General features: G+C 38.2%; 1 protein-coding gene across 2 annotated transcripts in view; it reads left to right on the forward strand.

Moving 5' to 3' along the window:
• Positions 1-22,406, forward strand: part of CACNA1S (calcium voltage-gated channel subunit alpha1 S) — a 75,973-nt gene extending 53,567 nt beyond the window's left edge. For both annotated transcript variants that reach the window (XM_034414734.3, XM_034414735.3), the window contains 15 exons: positions 180-320; positions 497-562; positions 2,343-2,434; positions 3,391-3,550; positions 6,732-6,859; positions 9,193-9,289; positions 9,694-9,796; positions 11,940-12,041; positions 12,232-12,356; positions 13,393-13,521; positions 15,403-15,611; positions 16,924-16,991; positions 17,280-17,383; positions 18,164-18,283; positions 21,804-22,406. In XM_034414734.3, the coding sequence (XP_034270625.2) occupies positions 180-320; positions 497-562; positions 2,343-2,434; positions 3,391-3,550; positions 6,732-6,859; positions 9,193-9,289; positions 9,694-9,796; positions 11,940-12,041; positions 12,232-12,356; positions 13,393-13,521; positions 15,403-15,611; positions 16,924-16,991; positions 17,280-17,383; positions 18,164-18,283; positions 21,804-21,965 (1,806 nt within the window). In that variant the 3' untranslated portion in view covers positions 21,966-22,406. The remainder of the gene's footprint in view (positions 1-179; positions 321-496; positions 563-2,342; positions 2,435-3,390; positions 3,551-6,731; positions 6,860-9,192; positions 9,290-9,693; positions 9,797-11,939; positions 12,042-12,231; positions 12,357-13,392; positions 13,522-15,402; positions 15,612-16,923; positions 16,992-17,279; positions 17,384-18,163; positions 18,284-21,803) is intronic.

Below are 22,406 nucleotides of genomic sequence, written 5' to 3' on the forward strand. Positions count from 1 at the left end.
AAGGTTAACATCTCTCCTCTCTTAGAAATATCATGTCAACTGCTTTTCTGCAATTAAACAGTAGATTGTAGCTCTCTTGTTTTAGGGAACCCTAGTGAATACAAGAGAGTCCTCCGGTGAATAAAGTGTACTTCCTTCTGTCTGCTTCTTCCATTGCAAGGGATGTGTTCTTTCCACAGCTTCCTGCCATAGATCCTGATGACAGCGGTCGTATCTCCATCACTTTTTTCCGGCTTTTCAGGGTCCTAAGACTGGTAAAATTGCTGAGCCGAGGAGAAGGCATTAGAAATTTACTCTGGACATTTATCAAATCCTTCCAGGTAAGTACACCTTACTGGATGTGCAAGTTCGTATCTACCATAAGTGAAGGAAGAATCCTGAAAAATGGGAATGGGCTGGGTGAAGTGGAAACAAATATAGCACTTCAATACCTCCCAACCCATAGCTGATCTGCAGTTGTGGATGACCCTCAGATTCTTCTCTACCTTATCCCCAGGCATTACCACATGTGGCCTTGCTGATCGTAATGTTGTTCTTCATCTATGCTGTGATTGGGATGCAGGTAAGCAATGCAAGAAAATGCTCGCATTACCTCATTGAACAATCCCTCCCTAAATCCCAGTTATAAATTATCTGAATCAGGGTGTCAAACTCATGTTGTCATGGCGGTGTCACATGACGTATTGGGACTCCCTTCCCCCCTTTGCTAAACCAGGCATGGCCATGGCCAGTGCATGACACATCTGGCCCATGGTTATCGGAACTTTTTTCGCCTTCCCTAAACCAGGCATGGGTGTGGCTACCATGTGATGCATCCGGCCCATGGGCTGGGAGTTTGACAACCCTGATTTAAATGGACAGAGACAAACCTTAATGTAATTACCTTACTTGGATGCATTTCTTACTCTCAAACTCTATTCCCACAACTATATAAGTTGAAAAGTATTGTGAAGGCTGCATGTCATTCCTGCCCAGACATCCAACTCTTTCATCTTCAGCAATGAAGCCCCCCACTACTGATTCCTTGATCATCTCTTTCATTACGTGACTATTGGTAGTCCTTCACTTACAACCATTCCTTTAATGGCAGTTTGAAGTTATAATGGTGCTGGAAAAAAAAGTGACTTACAACCTGTCATCGTGCTTATGACCATCACAGTAATCCCCATTGTCATATGATCAAAATTTAAAGTCTTTCCAGGGAACTTGCTGGCTTGAGTTAAATTTTAAATTGATTTTAAATTGGGTTGTTTTAATTTACGGCCAAAATATCTAATTATTTTAAATTGTTTTTAAATTTTGTATGTCCTGTTTTTTACTTTGGCTGTTCACCGCCCTGAGTCCTATTTGGAGAAGGGCGGTATAGAAATGGAAACAAACAAACAAACAAACAAACAAATAAATAAATAAATAAATAAATAAATAAATAAATAAATAAACTTCCAACGAGCAAAGTGAATGGAGAAAGCTGGATTCATTTTATTTTATTTATTTATTTGACTTCTATTTAATGATCACATAATTTATTTAATGACTGAAGTGATTAAAATGGGCCATGGCAAAAAAAAAGTCATACGATTGGGCATGACTCACTTAATAGTTGCATCACGTAGCAATGGAAGTTCCAGTCCCAATTATGGTTGTAAATTGAGGACTACTTATATAGAGATTAACCTACAATGTGGACAGGAAAGCCAGAGACTCAGAGAGAGATTCTGCTTCCACTTGTGAGTTTAATATCACTTACAATATTCTTCAATAGGATTTAGGATATTTTCAAATGAGGACTCCTAGCATAATCCTTTGGAATTTATTTCTATCCTTTTTTTCCCTCTTAATGGTATTTTGTGGAAAGTAAAAAGGTAAAAGAAACAGAAAAATGTAGGAGAGTTACAAAGGGAAAATAATCCCTTTGTTTCAGAAAATGTGAGAAATGTATGATAGAAACGTCATCTGGAAGCATTTACTGTTTCTTAATGGAGGATTGCAAACACAATTTTACTAACCTGAAAAATTCAAAGAAAAGGGATGCTTCTAGGCATGGTTTTTACCATAAATCGAACCTCTCAAGGGGCACAGGTGTCATTATATTCTACCCACAGCACTCCCTTGGTTTTTACTGCTTTTTCTTTCTCTTCTCCCCTTACTACAAAAAATATTGTTCAAGCTGGAAAAGGTGGCCCAGGTGTTTAAGTCAGGAAGATGGCAAAAGAAGCCATCTTTAAACCTACTTTAAATAGCTCAAGTAGAATCCAGTATGAGCAAAGCATAAGGGAATGGGAATGGTCACAAGCTGCAAGGCTTTGCAGATAAGTCTCTGACAACAGCATGTTCATTTATAGATGTTTGGGAAAATTGCATTGGTAGATGGAACTCAAATAAACCGGAACAACAACTTTCAGACTTTCCCACAAGCAGTGTTGATGCTATTCAGGTTTGTATCATTTAAGCTTATTTGGTTTATAGCTGAGGGCCCACATTATCTTCAATAACCTTTCCTCCCTTCTTATTGGTGGCATTTCCTCTCTTGACAGAAGATCCTTTAAGATCCAAAAAGTACACCCATCATCTTCAAAAACATAGTCCTGTCTACATTTTCTATAGATATCAAGGTTGATAGTAAAGTTAGCATAAATGTGTGGTTTAAATACGATGTTTGAATAAAACAATTCCTGTTTAAGGGATTAATTTCCAACAGTACTATTTCCTACACTTTTCAATGCCACTGACCCAGCCAAATGTATACTTTGGTTTTCCAGTGTTCTGTGAATCTGCCAATTGGTGGGGCAGGGGAAATGTAATGATTTAAATAACAACTGTTCCCAATATATCGGGAGGAATGAGGAGTAAACTCAACAGTAGTTAAAGCACGAGGATAGAACCAGGAGACTGCAAGTACTAGTTCTGCCTTAGGTTTGAAAGCCAGCTGTGTGACTTTGGGCCTGTCACCATCTCTTAGTCCAACTCCACAGAGTTGTGATTGTGGGGAAAATAGAAGGAGGAAGGCATATTGTGTTTGTTTGCCATTTTGAGCTATCTATAAAAATAATAAAGAAAGGAGACAGACAGATATAGATATAGATGATATAGATAAATATAGATAGATGGTAGATGGTAGATGATAGCTACAATTATCCCATCCTTGAGTTATTCTTTTTTCAATTTCTTCTAAAACATTTGACTAATGAATAAGTAAATGAGAACTGCTATTGGAAAGGGTAGTATGTATGAATATGATTATAATTCCTGCAGCTCAATCTAGAAAAAATTCTGATTGATACTATGTACTTTTAAAGAAAGTTAATTATATCCATGAATTATTTTTATAATCCTTCTGGATTAAGTTCATGTATCATATTATGCCTTGCCTTAATTTCCCTTTTTCTCTAGGTGTGCCACAGGTGAGGCCTGGCAGGAGGTCTTATTAGGTGCCAGCTATGGCAAGTTATGCGACCCTGAGTCTGATTATGCTCCTGGAGAAGAATACACCTGTGGCTCAGGCTTTGCTTATTTCTACTTTGTAAGCTTTTACGCGCTGTGTGCATTCCTGGTATGTTTATTTTCCTTCCTTCTTTCTCATATCAAGCTCTTATATTGTGTGCATCCAACATATATTTGCAATATATAGATAAATGAGATGTCATCAGAACAGGAACTAAATGTAAACAGGTGGAGTTCATCCGGTTATTGAGTTATTCACAATTGAGGAAGAAAAATATTTGGATATGAACAATAGATTGAAAGGAAGACAGTGCATCAATAATCTTTATAATCTTATCTAGGAAGATTAATAATTTAAGTGTGATATGCAGTGAAATGGTACAGCATTTAATGCCCCTGATCAATCCAACCAACATTCAGTTCAGTATTCATCCTATTCTTCCTTTTGCTCTCCAGATTTCCATGCCACATATCCTCTCCCAAACAGACATTCCACACCCTCTTATTTCTGAGCATTCTCATTCTTATTGGGCTGTTTAGGTTTGTTGTTTAGATTTCTTTTTTTTACAGTTTTCCCACTACTATTGCAAAGCTGGGGGTTCCTTCCAGAACACAAATATCTCCCTGTAACCATGTTGGTTACTTAGCCACCAGAACCTAATTCCTAAGTTCACATTTAGTGTATAGGTTTGTACCCCCTACCCAGTTGTGGGTTCAACCAGTTCGCACCACTTTGGGCAAACTGGCTGTTAAATTGCTAGGTGGCCTCTCCCCTCCCTGCCCCGCTCCTTCCAGAAGTCCCCACATGCCCCGTTTTGGCTCCCAGGTAAGTGCAGGGAAGCCTAGTAGGCCCAAAATGGGGCATGGGGTGTGTGGCGCAGGCCCCCCGTGGCCCATTTTTGCTCCCAGGAAGCTGCAGGGAGGCATATTAGGCCCAAAACTGAGCGCAGGGGCCAGCGCTCCCCCGTGGCCCGTTTTTGCTCCTGGGGGATGTAGGAGGCCAAGTGCTGCCTGTCACAACCCCTGGCCACGCCCACCATGGCCATGCCGACCCAGCCGGTCATTAGGGCAGAGAACTGGTTTTTAAATTATTTGAATCCCACCACTGCCCCTACCCTTGCCATGATGCAGATGAGGAGATCAGGCTGACTAGGTTCCAGTATATTAGGGCTAATATGATTTGAAGTGGAGATCTTTTGGCTTAAAAAATTAATATTTCCAGGGATTACACTGTAATATGTTAATGAAAGGTACGTTACGGGTCTTTGGTGCTCTCTGAGCTTGCTTGTTTTCTTGCAGACATTTCATTACCCAAACTAGGTAATATCATCAGTCTAGTTTGAATCTAATTTGCTTTGCAGTTTGTTTTTTCATTTCCCAGCATGTCTGTGGGATGTATTCTAGCACCGATGATGTTACCTAGTTTCGGTAATGAAATGCCTGCAAGAAAACAAGCAAGCTCAGAGAGCACCAAGGACCCCTCACGTCAATCCTGAGCTACAAATATTCTCCTTTATTAGAAATGTACATTACTTTAATTTCAAGGGTCCTTTTGTGTCTGTCATGTGGGGGCAGGTGAGTTGGCTACACCTTCCAATGCCAGAATGCAGCAGTTATAACGTTTGTGCCAAATCAAGTCTTAAGGGTGAAAATAAGACCAGAAATGGACTGTGTGGCATCCCACCACCCCCAGAACAGTGAAAGTTTTATGGAAGTGGTGTATGTGATATAGGCATTGTTCATCACTTCTGGACAGATTTTTTTTCTTGGTTTCATTCTGTTTCAACATCTGCAAAAACTATTTGACCAGAGGTAGAATAATATATTTGTAGATCATGGCAGCTATTGCTACCGTAGTGTCTTTCTTTATTTCTGAGACGTGAAAAACAGGATATTTCCCCCCTCTCCAGACTGCCCCAGCTACTGCACATAGCTCATTTCATTAAAAATGATGGCAGGCTGTTAAGATGCTTCCATAAATTAGTGTTAAGAACTGCTGACCACTAGTCTCTAGAGCTGTTCATGGTCTATGATCCTCAACTTCACTGAAATGTAAACTTGACTAAACTGACCATGGAACCAGGGAATATTAGGCCACAGATATTAAGATTAATTGATTTCCTTTGGTTGTGAAGGGCGATTAGAGGCCAACTCTAGAGTAAAAAAAGGACCGAAATTTGCTTGCCTTCATTCCTTTTTATAAGGCTTAAGGAGATTAGATTCTATTTTATTAGTTCAAATAATGTTAAATAGCAATAGCAGTTAGACTTATATATTGCTTCATAATGCTTTACATCCCTCTCTAAGCAGTTTATAGAGTCAGCATATTGCCCCCAACAATCTGGGTCCTTATTTTACTGATCTTGGAAGGATGGAATGCTGAATCAACCTTGAGTAGGTCAGGATTGAACTCCTCGTAGTGAACAGAGTTAGCCTGCAGTACTGCATTCTAATCACTGTGCCAACACAATTCTTAATGTTGCCCCCATATCAAATTTCATATTTGTTTGAATTTCTTCAAATCTCCAGACAGATAATTCCTGTAGCAACATTATACTGCAATAAAATGGCCCTTTGGAATATTCCTTTTCTTCCCCCATTTAAATGATACTTCTTCAGAACTTTTCCTCATACCAAAGCACATTGTTATAGCTTGATGCGGTATGTGAATCTATTGAAGATATCATGATAGTATCCTCTCTTGTGGTATATTATGAGTGTGTCTGAGCTGGTGGTACATGTTTCACTTTTAGAAAAGTCGAGTAGCCAAGTGGGGCAGCACTTCCGTGATACTATACATTTGTGGTTGAGAAAGATGTTTTTCTCACAACCTCCTTTTGCAACAATTAGAGGAAAGCTACTATTAGAAAGAGAAGGAAACTTGCAATATATGTTCTTAAAGCTCATTTCAACCGATAAATCCAACAACAGGATGCATGTCTGTCTTGGAAATTTCATTTAAGAAATGAAAAGTTGAGGATCATTGTATTAAATTATGATTTGTGCTCATAAGAACACTTTTTTATGATGATCATTTTTCTGCTTATGTCCTAATTACTATCTTAGTTGGTATCTATTTTGTGAAACCATCCAGATACATGAAAGGCAGAATTTATGGAAATATTGTTTTATTGCCTGAGAAAATCAGCCAGTTAGTTTTTATAAAACAGTCAAGAGTTTAATACTATGAATTCTTCTGATTCCAAAGAAAATATCTTGATGATGCTTGATGAAGCTCCATTGTCTGCTGTCATCTTTCATCTAAAATGTGCCAATTTATTTCTCCTTAGATTATCAATCTCTTTGTTGCTGTCATCATGGATAATTTTGACTACCTCACACGGGATTGGTCCATTTTAGGTCCCCACCACCTGGATGAATTCAAAAAAATCTGGGCAGAATATGATCCTGAAGCCACGTGAGAATCTCTCTATTGGTAGATTGCCATGAATAGCTTCACTGAAAATTAAAAGCAAGCTCAGTGATTTGGTTTTTTTTAAATGCAATCTAAAATTAGCATATTCACTTATGCATCTACAGAATGAGAAAGCTATACTTTTGCTTTGCTTTCAGTCTATTTCAGCCTAAATGGAGAACACTAATCATAAGACACTTTCTTGGAATACATGTTCATTTATTTGCAAGTGTGTTTATAACAGGAATATTAGAGGGATATAATAAAATATAGTTAACATAATCTAAGAGGGAGATTATGATGCAACCTTATACTCTAATATAGATATTAGTGAGCTAAATTTCCTGTTTTTGTTTTGAGCATTCACTGCAGTCTATATCTCTAAAGCAGGGGTGTCAAACTCACGGCCCGCGGGCCAGATGCTTCACACACTGGCCATACCCACCCAGTGGTGGAATTCTTTTTTTTTTTACTACCGGTTCTGTGGGCGTGGTTTGGTGGGTGTGGTGTGGCTTGGTGGGCATGGCTTGGTGGGCATGGCAGGGGAAGGATACTGCAAAATCCCATTCCCTCCCCACTCCTGGGGGAAGGATATTGCAAAATCTCCATTCCCACCCCACTCTGGGGCCAGCCAGAGGTGGTATTTGCCGGTTCCCTGGACAATTCAAAATTTCCACTACCAGTTTTTCAGAACTGTCAGAACCTGCTGAATTTCCCCCAGTTTAGCGAAGGGGGGAAAAGTCGTGATACATCACATGACTATGTGACGTCGCGAGTTTGACACCCGTGCTCTAAAGTTTCCTATTGTGGAGTCCTTGGTGCTCTCTGAGCTTGGTTGTTCGCTTGCAGACATTTTATTACCCAACTAGGTAACATCATCAGTGTTAATGAGTGTGAGGTTTGATACCTCTTTATTTGCCTTGCCACTGATGATGGGAGTAGGCTTTTCTCCTTGATTGTTCCTTGATTAGGTTATGGTTTTCTGCTTGATTGTTTCTCTGCAGTTAATCCCTGCTTCTCTGGATATAGGCTGCCAGAAAGAATGTGCTCTGGTCTTTTTGTTTCTTTCTTGATATTTTTAATAAAAAAAGCTTAAAGTATACCAAGGACTCCACAGTTCAATCATGAGCTACATATATTCTCTTCTGTTGTTTTCCTGTTAAAAATGAATGGAGCATCCATTTGTTCACCAACAACTTCGCTAATCAATGTTTTAAAGATATTGAACAATAAATTTAGAATGACTAGCTGTTCTGGAGACAGAGGAAGTCCCGATTATTACTTTGCTGTATTAGGTGTAAAAATGGATTTTCCAAGAATAAGTATCATCAAGGACCATTCAAAGAATTATAGGTGTTCAATATCCTTTGATAAATAGTTCTTCTTAAGAGTTATCTTTCATAAGTTATATTTTTATATCACCAAAAAAACATGTGTTTATGATACAGTGCTCAGAGTGCTGAAAACATTTTACTGTTTAAGGCACACAAGAGATTGTCCTCCCCCAAATCTGTATCTTAAATAGCTTAACTATTTCAACATGGGATAGTGACTTCCATTATAACTAATACAACAAGCTAGTGTAAAAGCCCGACTGTATAAATCTGTCCTCTGTAGAGGAACAAACAGAAGGCTGTTACTACTACTCCCAATATTCATCCCTTAGTGGGATTGTCTGACTTTTCTTTATGTTAGTCAGTCTTGTAAGGAAACTGGGGTTAATTGTTATCTTGCATTGAAAGTTAAGATTTCAAACTCTTGTTTTGTCAGTGATATGAAGACACTGAGTGGGGCAACATATTACGCTAAAGTATGCCTTGTTTAGCCATGATTTACTGGCCAAATCACTATTTGATTGATTTGTACCATATGCAAGCCATAAACTCTGGTCTGTAATAACTGGGTCTGCATTAAATACTGATCCAAACAAACCATGTTATGGCTTTGTGGGATGTGTGAACCAAATAATGACCTTTCTCAATCTCCTTATATTGTTTTATTTGCATGTCACAATCAGATTTGTAATGAATGTCAATCTACAAGGCTTGAAAGGAATTGAGAGATTCTTGGAGTTTGTATAGCTAATTTCCCAGTTTTGATTTGCTCCACAGGGAAAATTACCAGCTTCTTCCAGGAATGCTTTATGACACATGCTGCAGGTTATGGATGATGCTAACTGATCAAAAACATAAAACCAAAATGTGTGCTGATTCACTTTGATTTAAAAAAAATGCCAAAGAGACATTAAATTGCGGCCTCTGCCTTCTGAATTAGGGATCAAAGTTCTATTTTTGCATCAGATGTATAAAATATGACTATGTTTTGTATTACCTCAGGGGCCGAATTAAGCATCTAGATGTGGTAACTCTGTTGAGACGAATCCAGCCTCCCCTGGGATTTGGGAAATTTTGTCCACACCGTGTGGCTTGCAAGGTAATTGGCTAACAGACAATGTTTCCTTATTGATGCTATGTAGACCCCCATCTCATTTCTGTTCTATTACCCAAAATGGCACTATAGTCCCCATAGGAAAGATTGTTGCTCCATCTTGTTTCTTAGTGCCAAATAAGTAATGAATATTAAAATGAAGATAGGCTCCAGCACCAGTCCCAAAGTTCGGAAGACAGAACCTTTGGTCCTGATGACTGACCCAGATTATTAAAATGTGTTTGTATATGTAAAGGCTGAAATCACATATCATACAAAACTAGGATTTTTTTAAACCATGTTTTGTTGAGTGAATTAAAAACAAATCCGATTGTGAAATAGTACTACAGTATATGTAAATCCAACCATCATGTTTTGTCTTTCTGGCATATATTTTTGTGTGTTTACAGCGCCTAGTGGGCATGAATATGCCACTGAACAGTGATGGCACAGTTACTTTCAATGCCACACTCTTTGCTCTGGTGAGAACTGCTCTCAAGATCAAGACAGAAGGTAAGAGTGGAAACTGCCAATGTTATGTCATGAATAATTTCACTGCATTCTCTAGTTATTATTTCATGAATGGGAAAGAACATTAATCACCTTATATACCAATAGAAAAATAGCTGACACTAAAATCCATTACTGCACAATTACATAAGGCCAACAGTAGATGCTATAAATCAATAATAATTAATACCTTTCTAGTGCATTTAATCACAAGACCTCAACGAGTCAAGACTTCATCTGTCGTAAATTACAATAAGTAGTTTCAGTAGGGATCTGTGCCAACACACTGCTCCTAGACCTCTAGGGCTTTAAAGAACCTGAGCAAAAAACAAACACTAGCAAGTTCATCCATGACTGGGATTATAGAAGATTTGAACCATCCTATTTAAATTGATCTTTAGTTGTAGCTTTATTTAAGTAAAATAAGACACCCAATGCCATTGGAAGTTGGGTGGCCTCTAAATTTAGTTAAATGAAGACATTTGATACAAAATCAATCATGAAAGAGCCACACGCTAGTGGCAGAGGAGATACAGGGGCACTTTGTTTCCAATGCTTCCATAAACCGAGGTTTGGATATTCATAATTGGTAAATACAAACCAGAGTTAGCCATGATAACAGAGGCTAACCAGAGTTAGCCATGAAAACGGAGGCACCGTTTTACGGTGGTTCTCCTCCTATCTCTCGGGCCGTACGCAAGCGGTGTTGGCAGGGGGGCAGAGGTCGGCTATGAGGCCCCTCACTTGTGGGCTGCCCCAGGGGACTGTCCTCTCGCCTCTCCTGTTCAACATCTATATAAAGCCGCTTGGGAAGATCATCTGTGGTTTTGGGGTGCGGTATCATCAGTATGCTGATGATACCCAGCTTTTTATATCCACCCCAAACCAGCCCAGTGATGCCCTTGACGTGATGTCCCGTGGCCTGGAAGCGGTACGGACCTGGATGGGGAGGAACAGGCTTCGACTCAACCCTGCCAAGACCGAGTGGCTGTGGGTACCGGCATCTTGTTCCGATTGAGATGTTCCATCGTTGACCATCGGGGGTGAGGTGTTACCCTCTGTGGATAGGGCTCGCAACTTGGGGGTCCTCCTGGATTCACGGTTGTCTCTGGAAGACCATGTGACAACCGTGACCAGGGGGGCATTTGCTCAGGTTCACTTGTGCGACAGTTGCGCCCTTACTTGGACCAAGATGCCCTACGCACCGTTACTCATGCGCTAGTCACCTCCTGTCTTGATTACTGCAACGCTCTCTACCTAGGGCTGCCCTTGAAAACCACTCAAAGTCTTCAGCTGGTGCAGAATGCGGCTGCGCGGGTTGTGATGGGAGCATCCCGACACTCCCATGTTACACCCCTCCTGCGCGGCCTGCATTTGTTACCGGTTGCCCTTCGGGTGAGGTTCAAGGTGCTGGTTATCACCTATAAAGCCCTTCATGGCCTAGACCCAGGATATTTGTCAGACCCCCTGCAGCCAGTGACAATCCCCAATCGCCCGGTGCGTTCCCACAGACAGGACCTCCTCAGGGTGCCGTCAGCCAGACAGTGTCGGCTGGCAACCCCAGGGGAGAGCTTTCTCTGTGGGCGCACCCACCCTCTGGAACCAACTTCCATTGGAGCTCCGGATGGCCCCTGACCTTCGCTTGTTCCGCCGCGAGTTAAAGACCTGGTTGTTCCGTAGCCTGGACTGATGGGGGGTTTTTAATGAATTTTAAACTGTTTTAATTGGGTTTTAATTTTATATCGTTTTAATAAGGAATTACGCATTTTACCATTGTGAGCCGCCCTGAGTCCTCGGAGATAGGGCGGCATATAAATTGCATAAAATAAATAAAATAAAATAAATGAATAAATGATAAAGGACTTTGAGACTTTATCTGCATTTTGAGTCATATAATTCTGTTTGAGTCATGTAATTCTAGCACATATACATAGAGAATGATAGAGTTTTTGTTCAAGGTTTTTCAAGCTCTATTTATCATGGTGTAGGGTCTCCTGCTTGGGCGCGGGGTTGGACTAGCTGATCTACAAGGTTCCGTCCAACTGTTATTCTGTTATTCTGGTTTGATTTGGTTAAGCTACAGTTGAACTCTGAATATGAAGTTATGTACTGGTATAAATCATTTTGTATGATGGGTGCTTTGTAGGCAACTTTGAGAAAGCCAATGAAGAGCTGAGGATGATTATTAAAAAAATCTGGAAGAGAACCAGCATGAAGCTTTTAGATCAAGTCATTCCACCAATTGGAGGTGAGTCCTCAGACTATCAAGACTTTTGATCTTCATTTCCATTTCTAGTGCTTGTGAAGAAGCTTTTGACTGATCTACTTATAAATTCTCATCAAATTTAATGTTTAGAAAATAGCTTGGTACATGAATTCTTACATACTGTGCATTTCTTGCATAATTACAATGCCTTAATTTGTATATATTCTTCTAGATGATGAAGTTACTGTGGGAAGGTTTTATGCTACTTTCCTCATCCAAGAGCACTTCAGAAAATTCATTAAGCGCCAGGAAGAATATTATGGATATCGACCTAAGAAAAATGCTGTTGAAATCCAGGTAAATGGGAAACTGATGAGAGAAATGCTGCATGCATATTTTCATAACTTCTTAAGAAGCAGAAATATTTCAACCTACAGTGGAGTGAGGGCCAGTGAAAGTTTCTCTGTTCTGGCACTGGGCTTAAATTTGGTATCCTAGGATATGTGCATGAATTATGTGGATTCTTAGCATATATGTTTTGAGGGTCTTTTAAGAGCTATGTACTAATATATTTGAGAAATGTATTATGATTTCTTATCAAACAATCTTATTTTCTTTAACTGCTTATAATTCAAGTCTTTCTTCAACACTATATGTTTGCTCTGGTCTGAAATTGACCTTCCTTTATGCAACATGTACTATATAGTATGTGTGAGTCTATGCAAATCTGAGCAAAGTGTTAGGTATCATTTATTCTTCATTCCCTATCACCTACATGGAGAAGGAATAAGCTATAAAACAATTTTACTTTACTCCAAAGTTTTGATTGATGATTATGTATAAAGCCAATCTGTCTTTAAAGAAGTTCTAGAATTTGTTTTTGGCATACTTAGCAATTGATTTAGAGCAGGATTAAGCAACCTAGATGCTTAGATATCAACTCATATTATCCCTTAACTCATATAAATAATGCAATGGGACTGTGTATAGCTATTGGGAATCCAGAAAACCAGGGGGAAAAAAACAGACAGCAGCAAAGAAATAGTATTTCAGACATCATGCTACATTGTAAAGAGCCTTAAAAATAATGACCAACACAACTGGGTTTAGAGCCAAGAATTGGTGTATTTTGCAGTGGTGTGATTGTCCTGTCAGCAGTTGAATTACTGCTTTCTACCCCAATTGCTTTCTATCTTGTTGAGTCATGTTCAAAACCAGCAGCAACACACTGGTTGCATTACATTTGTCCAACTCAGAGGTGATATGGAGAATAAGGTTGAGAGGAGAAAGTTAATAATTCTTGGAGGATAAATAGTATCTGCTCCATCCCTTTCCCATTTTGGTATGAATGGCCCCTTCCAATGCTAAAGGATTCCACCTCACTTCTCACAAGGCTGGCTTAAGGACCATTGAAGAGGAAACTGCTCCTGAGATCAAAAGAGCAATCTCTGGGGATCTGACTGCAGAGGAGGAACTTGAAAGAGCCATGGTGGAGGCAGCAATGGAAGAAGGCATCTACAGGGTGAGTATACGTACAGAAGGTATTAAGTGTATGGCAGATATAAAAACAGATCTATTCTTTAATTAAAAAGGTCCCTTCTATCTACAAATTTGCTGCTGTGACCTATGCTTTCTTACAAATCATTCCCTCTTTCACTTTTGCCTTCCTCCCCACATTAAAATCATTTATTGCCCAGAACACAGAGTTTCCTTCGTTATAAGTATCAGAATTATAAAGGACAGAGGGGCTTTTGCTCTCCTCTTTATTTCTAAATTACTACTGGTGGTTTTTAAAATTCCTGTTAAAAAATGCATTCATCATTCTGAAGAATAGAGATGAGAGGGTTTCATGTTGTAAGCATTCCTTCTGAGCTAAACGAATATCTTTTTGCAAAATGATCAGATGCATGCATACTTATCAGTACACAACAGAGATTTAGTAAACCTACCTAACATGCACACTTCTTATATATGGATGCATATATGCACATCATTCTTTGAAGCTAATTAAAAAAACACCATTTTTCTGCATGAACTTCATTTTTGGTTACACTAAAATATGATTAAGAAAGAAAATCCTGACATAAATTTAAATGAATATTAAAGTACTGCCATTATATTTTATTAGCAGCACAATTTGCAATTCAGGAGGACCATCAGAGATACCTGAATAAATTCTTCATAAGCCCCTACTGGACTGGTCATATTGATATTGAAGTTTTCATTATATAATTCTATTTTTATTGATTCCTAAGCTTTGTAGATCACCTAGAAAATTTAGCTGGTGAGACTATAAAAAAGCCACACAAAATCATAAAGAAATTTAACAAATTGTTTACTTCAATTTTATCTCCTAAGATAACATATCTTCCTCCGCTGTGGATGCAGTTGCATAATTTAAAGTCGTCATCCAATTCTATATCTTGAAAGATCTGATACAGACTTAAAGGAGGGTAAGGGTGATTCTGCAAATTCTGAAACTCACTTTGCTCAATCACTCATATTAAAGTTGGAGAATTTTTCCATTTTCTTTAAAAAGTTGACAGGGATCTTAGTGTGAAGTTAACTATTGCTTCTAAATTCTAAATTTGCACTTTTCATACTCATTTGGTCTCTGCTCTAAATATAGTTTTTCTATATTGGCTAAATGAAAGTTCCAAGAAGCTTAAAAATTTAAACCCGTGTCTCCCTGTAAGGCTACTCACCTATCACAGCACTACATCGTTTCTCAGAAATAGGCAAAAAGAAAATACTTCAAATAGTAAATATAATATTTAATCCATCCCAAGCTGTGCTCTGTGAAATTCATTCTTGATCAAACAATTGTGAAACGGGTATAAACAAGCAACTTTTCTTTTAATCATTTTAAATATACCATGGAAGTTGTTTCTTGTTGAGCCCAACAACAGATGCATACAAAGTGATAGGAAAAAAATTATACATAATTTGTGAATCTCAACAAATTTTGTACTATGCTAAAAAAAAAAAAAAATCTAAGAAGCATATTTAAAAGTGGCCATGACTCTTCAAAAGTTCAGCAAGCTGGAAGGTACACCTGGAATCCCTCTTCTACACTTTTGCTCAAAATGGTTCTCCGTTACTACTCATGAAAATTATTCATCACAAATAATAATTTTAAATTGATAAATTAAATTTTCGGGCAGTAAAATGGTGTGAGGGGAAAGAGTTAAACTTGTTAAACTTGTTTAACTCTTATATATATATAGTATATTAAACACCTTTAATATAACGTGTAGCTTGATCCTTAGCTTACCAGAAGTGTGACTTTTTGAGCTTCTTCAGTTTCTTCAGTTTCAGCTTCTTCAGTTCTCCGCTGCTGAAACACAAAATGGCTTTAGGAAAAACAAGGTGGCCAATTTTTCTCTTTCTCCATTAAATTCAGAGAACAGGGGGCTTGTTTGGCCAGGTTGAGAACTTCATTGAACCCAGCAGCCCACTTCCACCACACATGGCAAACCAAAGACCTCTGCAGTTCACCGAGATGAGTAGTGAAGAATTAGATTCCCCAGTATTCATTGAGGACTTTCCACCTGCAAGAGGCACCAATGTGAACAACAGCAACAGTAATGCTAACAACAATGCAACAATACGGTAAGAACTAAAATTGCGATAAAAAATGGGAACAGTTAGAATCAGGATTGAATAGTAACATTCATTTCAGAATAATACTCTGGTATAAATAATTAGGTGGGACCTGGAATTTTAAAGGAGTCCTTTTCCAAACCGTACAGCAGCCCAACACATTGTGTAAAAGAAAAATAATGTTTTATGAAAAGGATTATGCATTTACTACAAAAGATATAAATCAGGCTGCCTTAACCAATATTCCCAGGAATCATTTCCAGGCATTATAGGTCGATTAGCTTAATGCTCTCTCTGTCTTTGGAGTCTGCATATGTTCCAGCGGCTGGTTACGAGGACTAAAGTTCTTCACCAAAGATTTATGGCCAAACTCCATTAGGACAATTCCTATTAGGGACCAGTAATTAATTAAAGAACACGAAGTAGGAAATATAGATAGTTCTGGAAACAAAAGGATATAAACAGTGGAACAGAAAGATCTCTTCTGACACTATTGCTTTATTTATTATTTGAAATTGGGATTAGCAATGAAGTGGCCAAAACTGCTGATGATTTCAAATTATTATTGTATTATTAAAGCCAAAAGAAACAACAAAAGCATTCCAAAAATACTTTTTCAGACTGTAGAAATTATTGTAGAATTTTAACAACTATTTTAGTTCAGTATACATAGATGTAAACTGATGTCATATGATTGTGCAGTTCTTACCATGGTTTCACCTGAATTCAGCCATTCATAGTCAGTCTTTGGTAATCAGATTTTAAGGCACCATCGTATTTTGTAAACTGGTAAATCACAAATGGGCAACTTACAGTATTGCATCAATTATGTTAAATATACACAGATATACAGGAAAACAAATGATAAAATGGAAAAGACTATCAGTATCTGATCCAGAGGTGGGTTTCAGCAGGTACTGACCAGTTCTGGAGAACCGGTAGCGGAAATTTTGAGTAGTTCGGAGAACCGGTAGTAAAAATCCTGACTGGCCCCGCCCCCATCTATTCTCTGCCTCCTAAATTCCAGCTGATCGGGAAGAAATGGGGATTTTGCAGTAACCTTCCCCTGCCAAGCCCACCAGGCCATTCCACGCCCACCAAGCCACACCCATAGATCCGGTAGTAAAAAAATTTGAAACCCACCACTGATCTGATCAGTATCCCAGAATAGTTTTCCAGTATACCAGGATAGTTTGTTACGTTTAGAAAGCATTACTTAAAATGCTTGTATTACATATACTTAAAAGCATTATCAAATGAACACTAATTAGTTGATTTGGATAGGGTACTAGGATTTAATCATCAGTGTTTTGCTTCACAGGATGACATATGAGAATGAATTGAACGACCAGAAGATGGTACCACCATCTCCTCATTCATCTCACCTCAGTGAGTTCTGCCAACCTTCCTTCTGTCTGATATACTCTTTCTTGTCCAAATGATGCAAGACTGCCCAAACCAGGAGATTTCCATTACAGGATTAGTCTCAAATTCTCTTGTCTTTAGGGCTGGGAGATAATTGTTGCTCTAACAAAAGGATTGCATAATGTATATATTTACATATGTCTAGATCAAGAGCTATTAGCCTAGTAAAAACATTATGTCATTTACTTATAGTTCATGTATCCCTATTATCATTACATCATTATTATTTTTTTGTTTCCCACTTTCCCCCAGTCAAGCAATGTTCTATTCAAAATGAAAAGCAGCAAGACAAAATGAGCAAATTATCAGCAAACAATGTCAGGTACTCTTCAGAACGACAATTTTCCACTCGGCAGGTAAATGTAAACTCAGATTGTTTAAGTTTATTCACACTTGATTAACTTATCCACATTTGACTAGAAAAAAGACTTACAATTCTATCAGCAATTGACCATAATGGATATGTGAGTAGTTACCTCGCTAGAATATTTTTACTTTGCTCAGGTGTAACTTTTTCACAATTAGGAGAAAGTAATACAATTTATATAGTATTGTATTACCTACTATTACTTTCTCTATAACTTAGGTGCTATAAAGCTTCTTTTAGCAAAATGTTCCTTATAATACCTATTAAAGTTTCCTATTTGCAGATTTAGTTCACTTCATTGCTTACTGTTAAGAGTAACGTAATATTACCCCTTAAACAGACATTCTGAACTGCCCATAATTTTCAGTTTTTCATCTGACTTAGGGAAATTTCATTTCTGAGTAGCAAAAAAGCAATGTTTCACCATATAAAAATGAAACTATGAAAGATAATGGGAGAAAACTAATAAAAATATTGATGGAGTAGCTAAAAATAAGAATTTAGATTGTTATAACAAGATATTTTTCTGTTGCATTGAACAGTAAAAGAAGCATAAGCTCAGAGTATTTATGTATATATCTGGGAAGTATAAACAAAGTATTTTTTCCCATATATATTTTGCATATGTTTCTAATGCAGCAAGTTGAACCGCAATGTCACATTTAAAAGGGTGGGGGAATAGTTACACCTTGCATTTTTCAGGGTTTTTCTTAAATTTTGGCAGTGAAGTCAAAGAATTTCCATTCAGATAGTTTCATTTTTTCTTAAGAACATTGTCACTCAAGATACAGATCATGGTGAAGTTTCACCATCTACAAGTAACAGTGAAGAAAGCATTTCAAAGAATCCAGAAGCCCGTACTCCAGCCACTCTTCAATTTCTTCAAGAGGTACGTCAAATACTGATAATTGGGGTCTGTATAATGTCCAGGATATACAGGGAATATGAATATAATGATTGGGTTTGTGCATTACAGTAAATCACACTTTGCTTATCTATCGCTTATTAAATAAACCATAACTAGTTAAATTCACCCAGACTTTAAACACTGACAAACTGCAGTGCCTGACTCTGAATAAGGACTAAAATATAAACTATTATGTATGAATCACAGTAGCTGGGAACTAGTTTAGGGTGAATGAAATGATAAATGAGGTAGGATTGGCGTAAAAGGTCAGTAATTTTAAAGCAGCTCTACCTTGCTTATTTTTTAAAAATAATCAAGGTAGATTATTTTAGGTAGATTGTTATGCCTTACAAAACCTCAAATACGTTTTATTCAAGAACAGACAGAGTTGGATTAAAAAGTCCAGGCTCATGCTTATATTCAAAGGCATTGAGTGGGGAAATTGCATAGGATTTATGAAATAATCTGTTAAAATTATGGAATTTTAATATGCAAAAGTTGCTTCATTAAGCATAAACTGTTAGCAGGGGAAGCTGGTGTGTTTTTCTTTTTTCAAGAACATAACTTTAGAGCCAGACTTTTCTTCCCCATTTGCTTGACCAGTCTTTAGACCAGTGTTTCTTAATTTGAATGGACTTCAACTCCTAGAATTCCCCAGACATTACACACATCTTAACGTTGCTGAATTAAATAAAGAATTCTATTCTGTTGTTCTGTTGTGTTCTGTTGTGTTCTGTTGTGTTCTGTTGTGTTCTATTCTATTCTATTCTATTCTATTCTATTCTATTCTATTCTATTGAGGTTGAGAAACACTAGTCTAGACAAAGATTATGAGCAGACATGAATAGGCATGTCCATATCAAAGTGACCATATTCCAGATGGGTTCTTCTATGACTCAGTCTTATGCTAAACTGTAGTATTGTGCAGGGTTTCAGAGCTGGTTTGGATTGGAAGGAGTGTTTCAGAATATGAGCATGTATGCAGCACCTCTCTAGGACTCATTAAAAGCCTAACAACTTTTCCCCCTGGATTGTGTGACCACTGTAAAAGAGACTCTGCTGCACTTATGTGATGTGGTGCTGCAGTCATGTATTCTGAATCATCCGCCTTGAACTGAATCTGAAATACTGCACAGCCTCCTTAATAGGTATTATAGGAATTACCTGGAGGACACCAGATCAACCTAGCCAAGATATTGATTGAAATTTCCTGAAAGCTTTCCAAATACCTAAGGAAACTATGTTGTATGAATTTGGTTTCTCTTCAAAAGGTTGATTAAAAGTCAAGGTTGGACTCCACTATGAGTCCCAGGGAAAACCACCCTGAAACAATCCTTAAAGGATAAGATTCCTGATATATTTTAGTAAATGAAATCTATGTTTTATTTTGAACTGAAACTGACCGTTTCTGATTTAGTGCTGCTGAATTCTTTAATAAATGAACAGAACCGGGTTGGGAGTTGATTTATCCTTCTGCCTGGCCTGGGGAGTGGTCTTATCCATAAAATGGCTGCTGGGGTATATGCTGCCTTAGTTATAAATCTCATGAGTTACTGTGGTGGCATTTAATTGATTTCTGAAATATATGACAAAAAAAATCTTCCTTTAGGGAATGGAGGTACAGATGCCTCAGATTGTAAAAAAAAAAAAGAAGAAGTTGGATTTTGAAATATTTCTGTCTCATAAGGCTTTTCTATATTTTTAAAATTGATATAAAAGGACTGTTGTAGTCTGCCATTGCTCTCGATTTTTTTCTAATCCATAACAAAGAATTCTTCCTTGTCACAGGAAAACATTCAGCCTTTCATGGTTATTGTGAAGTACTACTGGGGGGGGGGAATTCTGGGAGTTGAAGGGGCATGCTGCCTGGGGAATTTGGGGGGTTGAAATCCACACATTTTTAAGTTGCCAGGTTTGAAAAACACTGGTTTAATGTAAAATTTGCCCTTTTTGTAAGCCAGTATTGGTTGTCTCTTTTTCTTTCACTTCCCACTCAATTTTGCTAGTAGAGATGCAAATTTGATTTACACATCATATTAATGCATAATAGTATGCCTTTGGGGGGGGGGCTTAACATTTTTAACACAGGCATTGTAGTGAACTCAAGAGATCAAATTAAGACTTAGAATAATATTACAGTATTAATAACATACAGTATCAACCTTGTGAACTCTCAGACTTCCTCTTTCTGCTATCTATTCAAAATGGACAGTAACTAATTTTATATATATTTATATGTTAGACTGTGTATACATATGTATGTATATAGCAGGTGTGGGTTCTACTTACCTTTACTACTGGTTTGCATTGTGCCCACGCTCGCACGCTTGCTTCACTCGCACGCGCGCTCTTCTGCGCATGCGCAGATCGCCTATGATGACGTCCAGGTCAGTGGGCGGAGCCTCCCGCCAGTTTTACTACTGGTTCTTGTGAACCGGTCCGAACCTGGGGCAATCCACCACTGGTATATAGCATATCTATATGTGTATTATATGCGTGTACACTTTTGAGAGGAGGCAACAGAATTTCATTTTTCATGTGTGCCAGAGTGCCCACAGAAAAAAAATGATTAGTATTAGTAAATGCTTATTAGTAAATGCTGAAGTTGCAAATCCCTGCATGGGGGAACATTTGATTTGTAGATAGTCCTCATTTAACAACCACTTTTTCAATGATGTTAAATCACGTTGCAGGTTACAACAGCGTTGAATGTATTTACAACCATTCTTTATAGTTGTGGCTGTCATAGTATCCTGGCAGTCATGATTGTGATTCAAACTCTTGTTAATTGGCTTGCAATTTTGACAGCCACAGTTTTCCAGTCAAGTGATCATCATTTGCGATCTTTAATGCTAGCTTCCAAAAAGCAATATCAATGGGCAGGAAGTCATGACTGGGCCTAATGATTGCATGGGATTCGCTTAACAATGGCAACCGGAACTGCCACCACTGCTGTTGCAAGTAGGCATGTCACGTGATATGCTTTACAACTACATTGCTTAGCCATTGAGTTACTGATCCTAACTGCTTTTGTTAAGTGAGGACTACCTTTAGATGATCTCAAAGATACTTTCCAACGGTAGGATACTTTGAAATACCTGAGAAGATACAGGCCATTCTCATGCATGAGCCATGGTGGCACAGTGGTTAGAGTGCAGTACTGCAGGCTACTTCTGCTGACTGCCGTCTGCCTGCAATTCGGCAGTTCAAATCTCACCAGGCTCAAGGTTGACTCAGACTTCCACCCTTCCGAGATCGGTAAAATGAGGACCCATATTGTTGGGGGCAATAAGCTGACTCTGTAAACCGCTTAGAGAGGGCTGGAAAGCACTGTAAAGTGTTATAGTATAAGTCTAAGTGCTATTGCTATTAATCCAGAACTTTAAGTATCACTGAGGTACAAAATTGAGTTAGGTATTTGATTTAATCCTTAAGGCAAATTTTATTTTTCCCAAAGGCTTGGACAATACACAGCTAATCTTTTCCCCCCTCTTCAATGCAGGCCCTGGCCTCTGAGGGACTTTGTTTCCTAGCTAAAGATGATTCTTTTCTGAAGCTGACAAGAGATGAGATGGTTGCAGCCTTCCAAGCAGAACTGACAGATGTGGAAGGCACGGCTGCCATGCTGTTGGAGAGACGGAAGAGCTCAGCTTCATCTCTGTAAAGGGCCTAGAACATGGCCGTTCCATTGTTTTCTTGGCAGTGTTGCTCTATAGCGGTAGCCACTTTTGTGTTTTTGGATGATTACCATGAAAGCACTACACAATCTGCTCATGGTGGCCTGATTGATTTCCACCCTGATAGGCAAGCAGAAGAGATGGCAGATGGAAAAGGGGGCGGGTTTTTTTGGCTGCCTTAGAAGAGATTTTAGGAATGGATTCCTAGAGAAATTTGCACAGGTGAAAAAAGAATCTCTTGCTCATCCAGGTCTCATAACATCTATAGCCTGTGATTTAGATGGATTATTACATAGTTCCAAAGTATTGTAACATTTCTTCCCATTGACAGTTTGGCAAGGATTCTGAAAAATGCCTTTAAATTATATTGAAGAATCTGGAAAAGAAAACAAAAATGATTAAAAACTAACACTTTTAATAAACAGAAA

This window comes from Pantherophis guttatus, chromosome 3 (genome assembly GCF_059756535.1).
Source record: "Pantherophis guttatus breed Tessera chromosome 3, ASM5975653v1, whole genome shotgun sequence".
NCBI lineage: Eukaryota > Metazoa > Chordata > Lepidosauria > Squamata > Colubridae > Pantherophis > Pantherophis guttatus.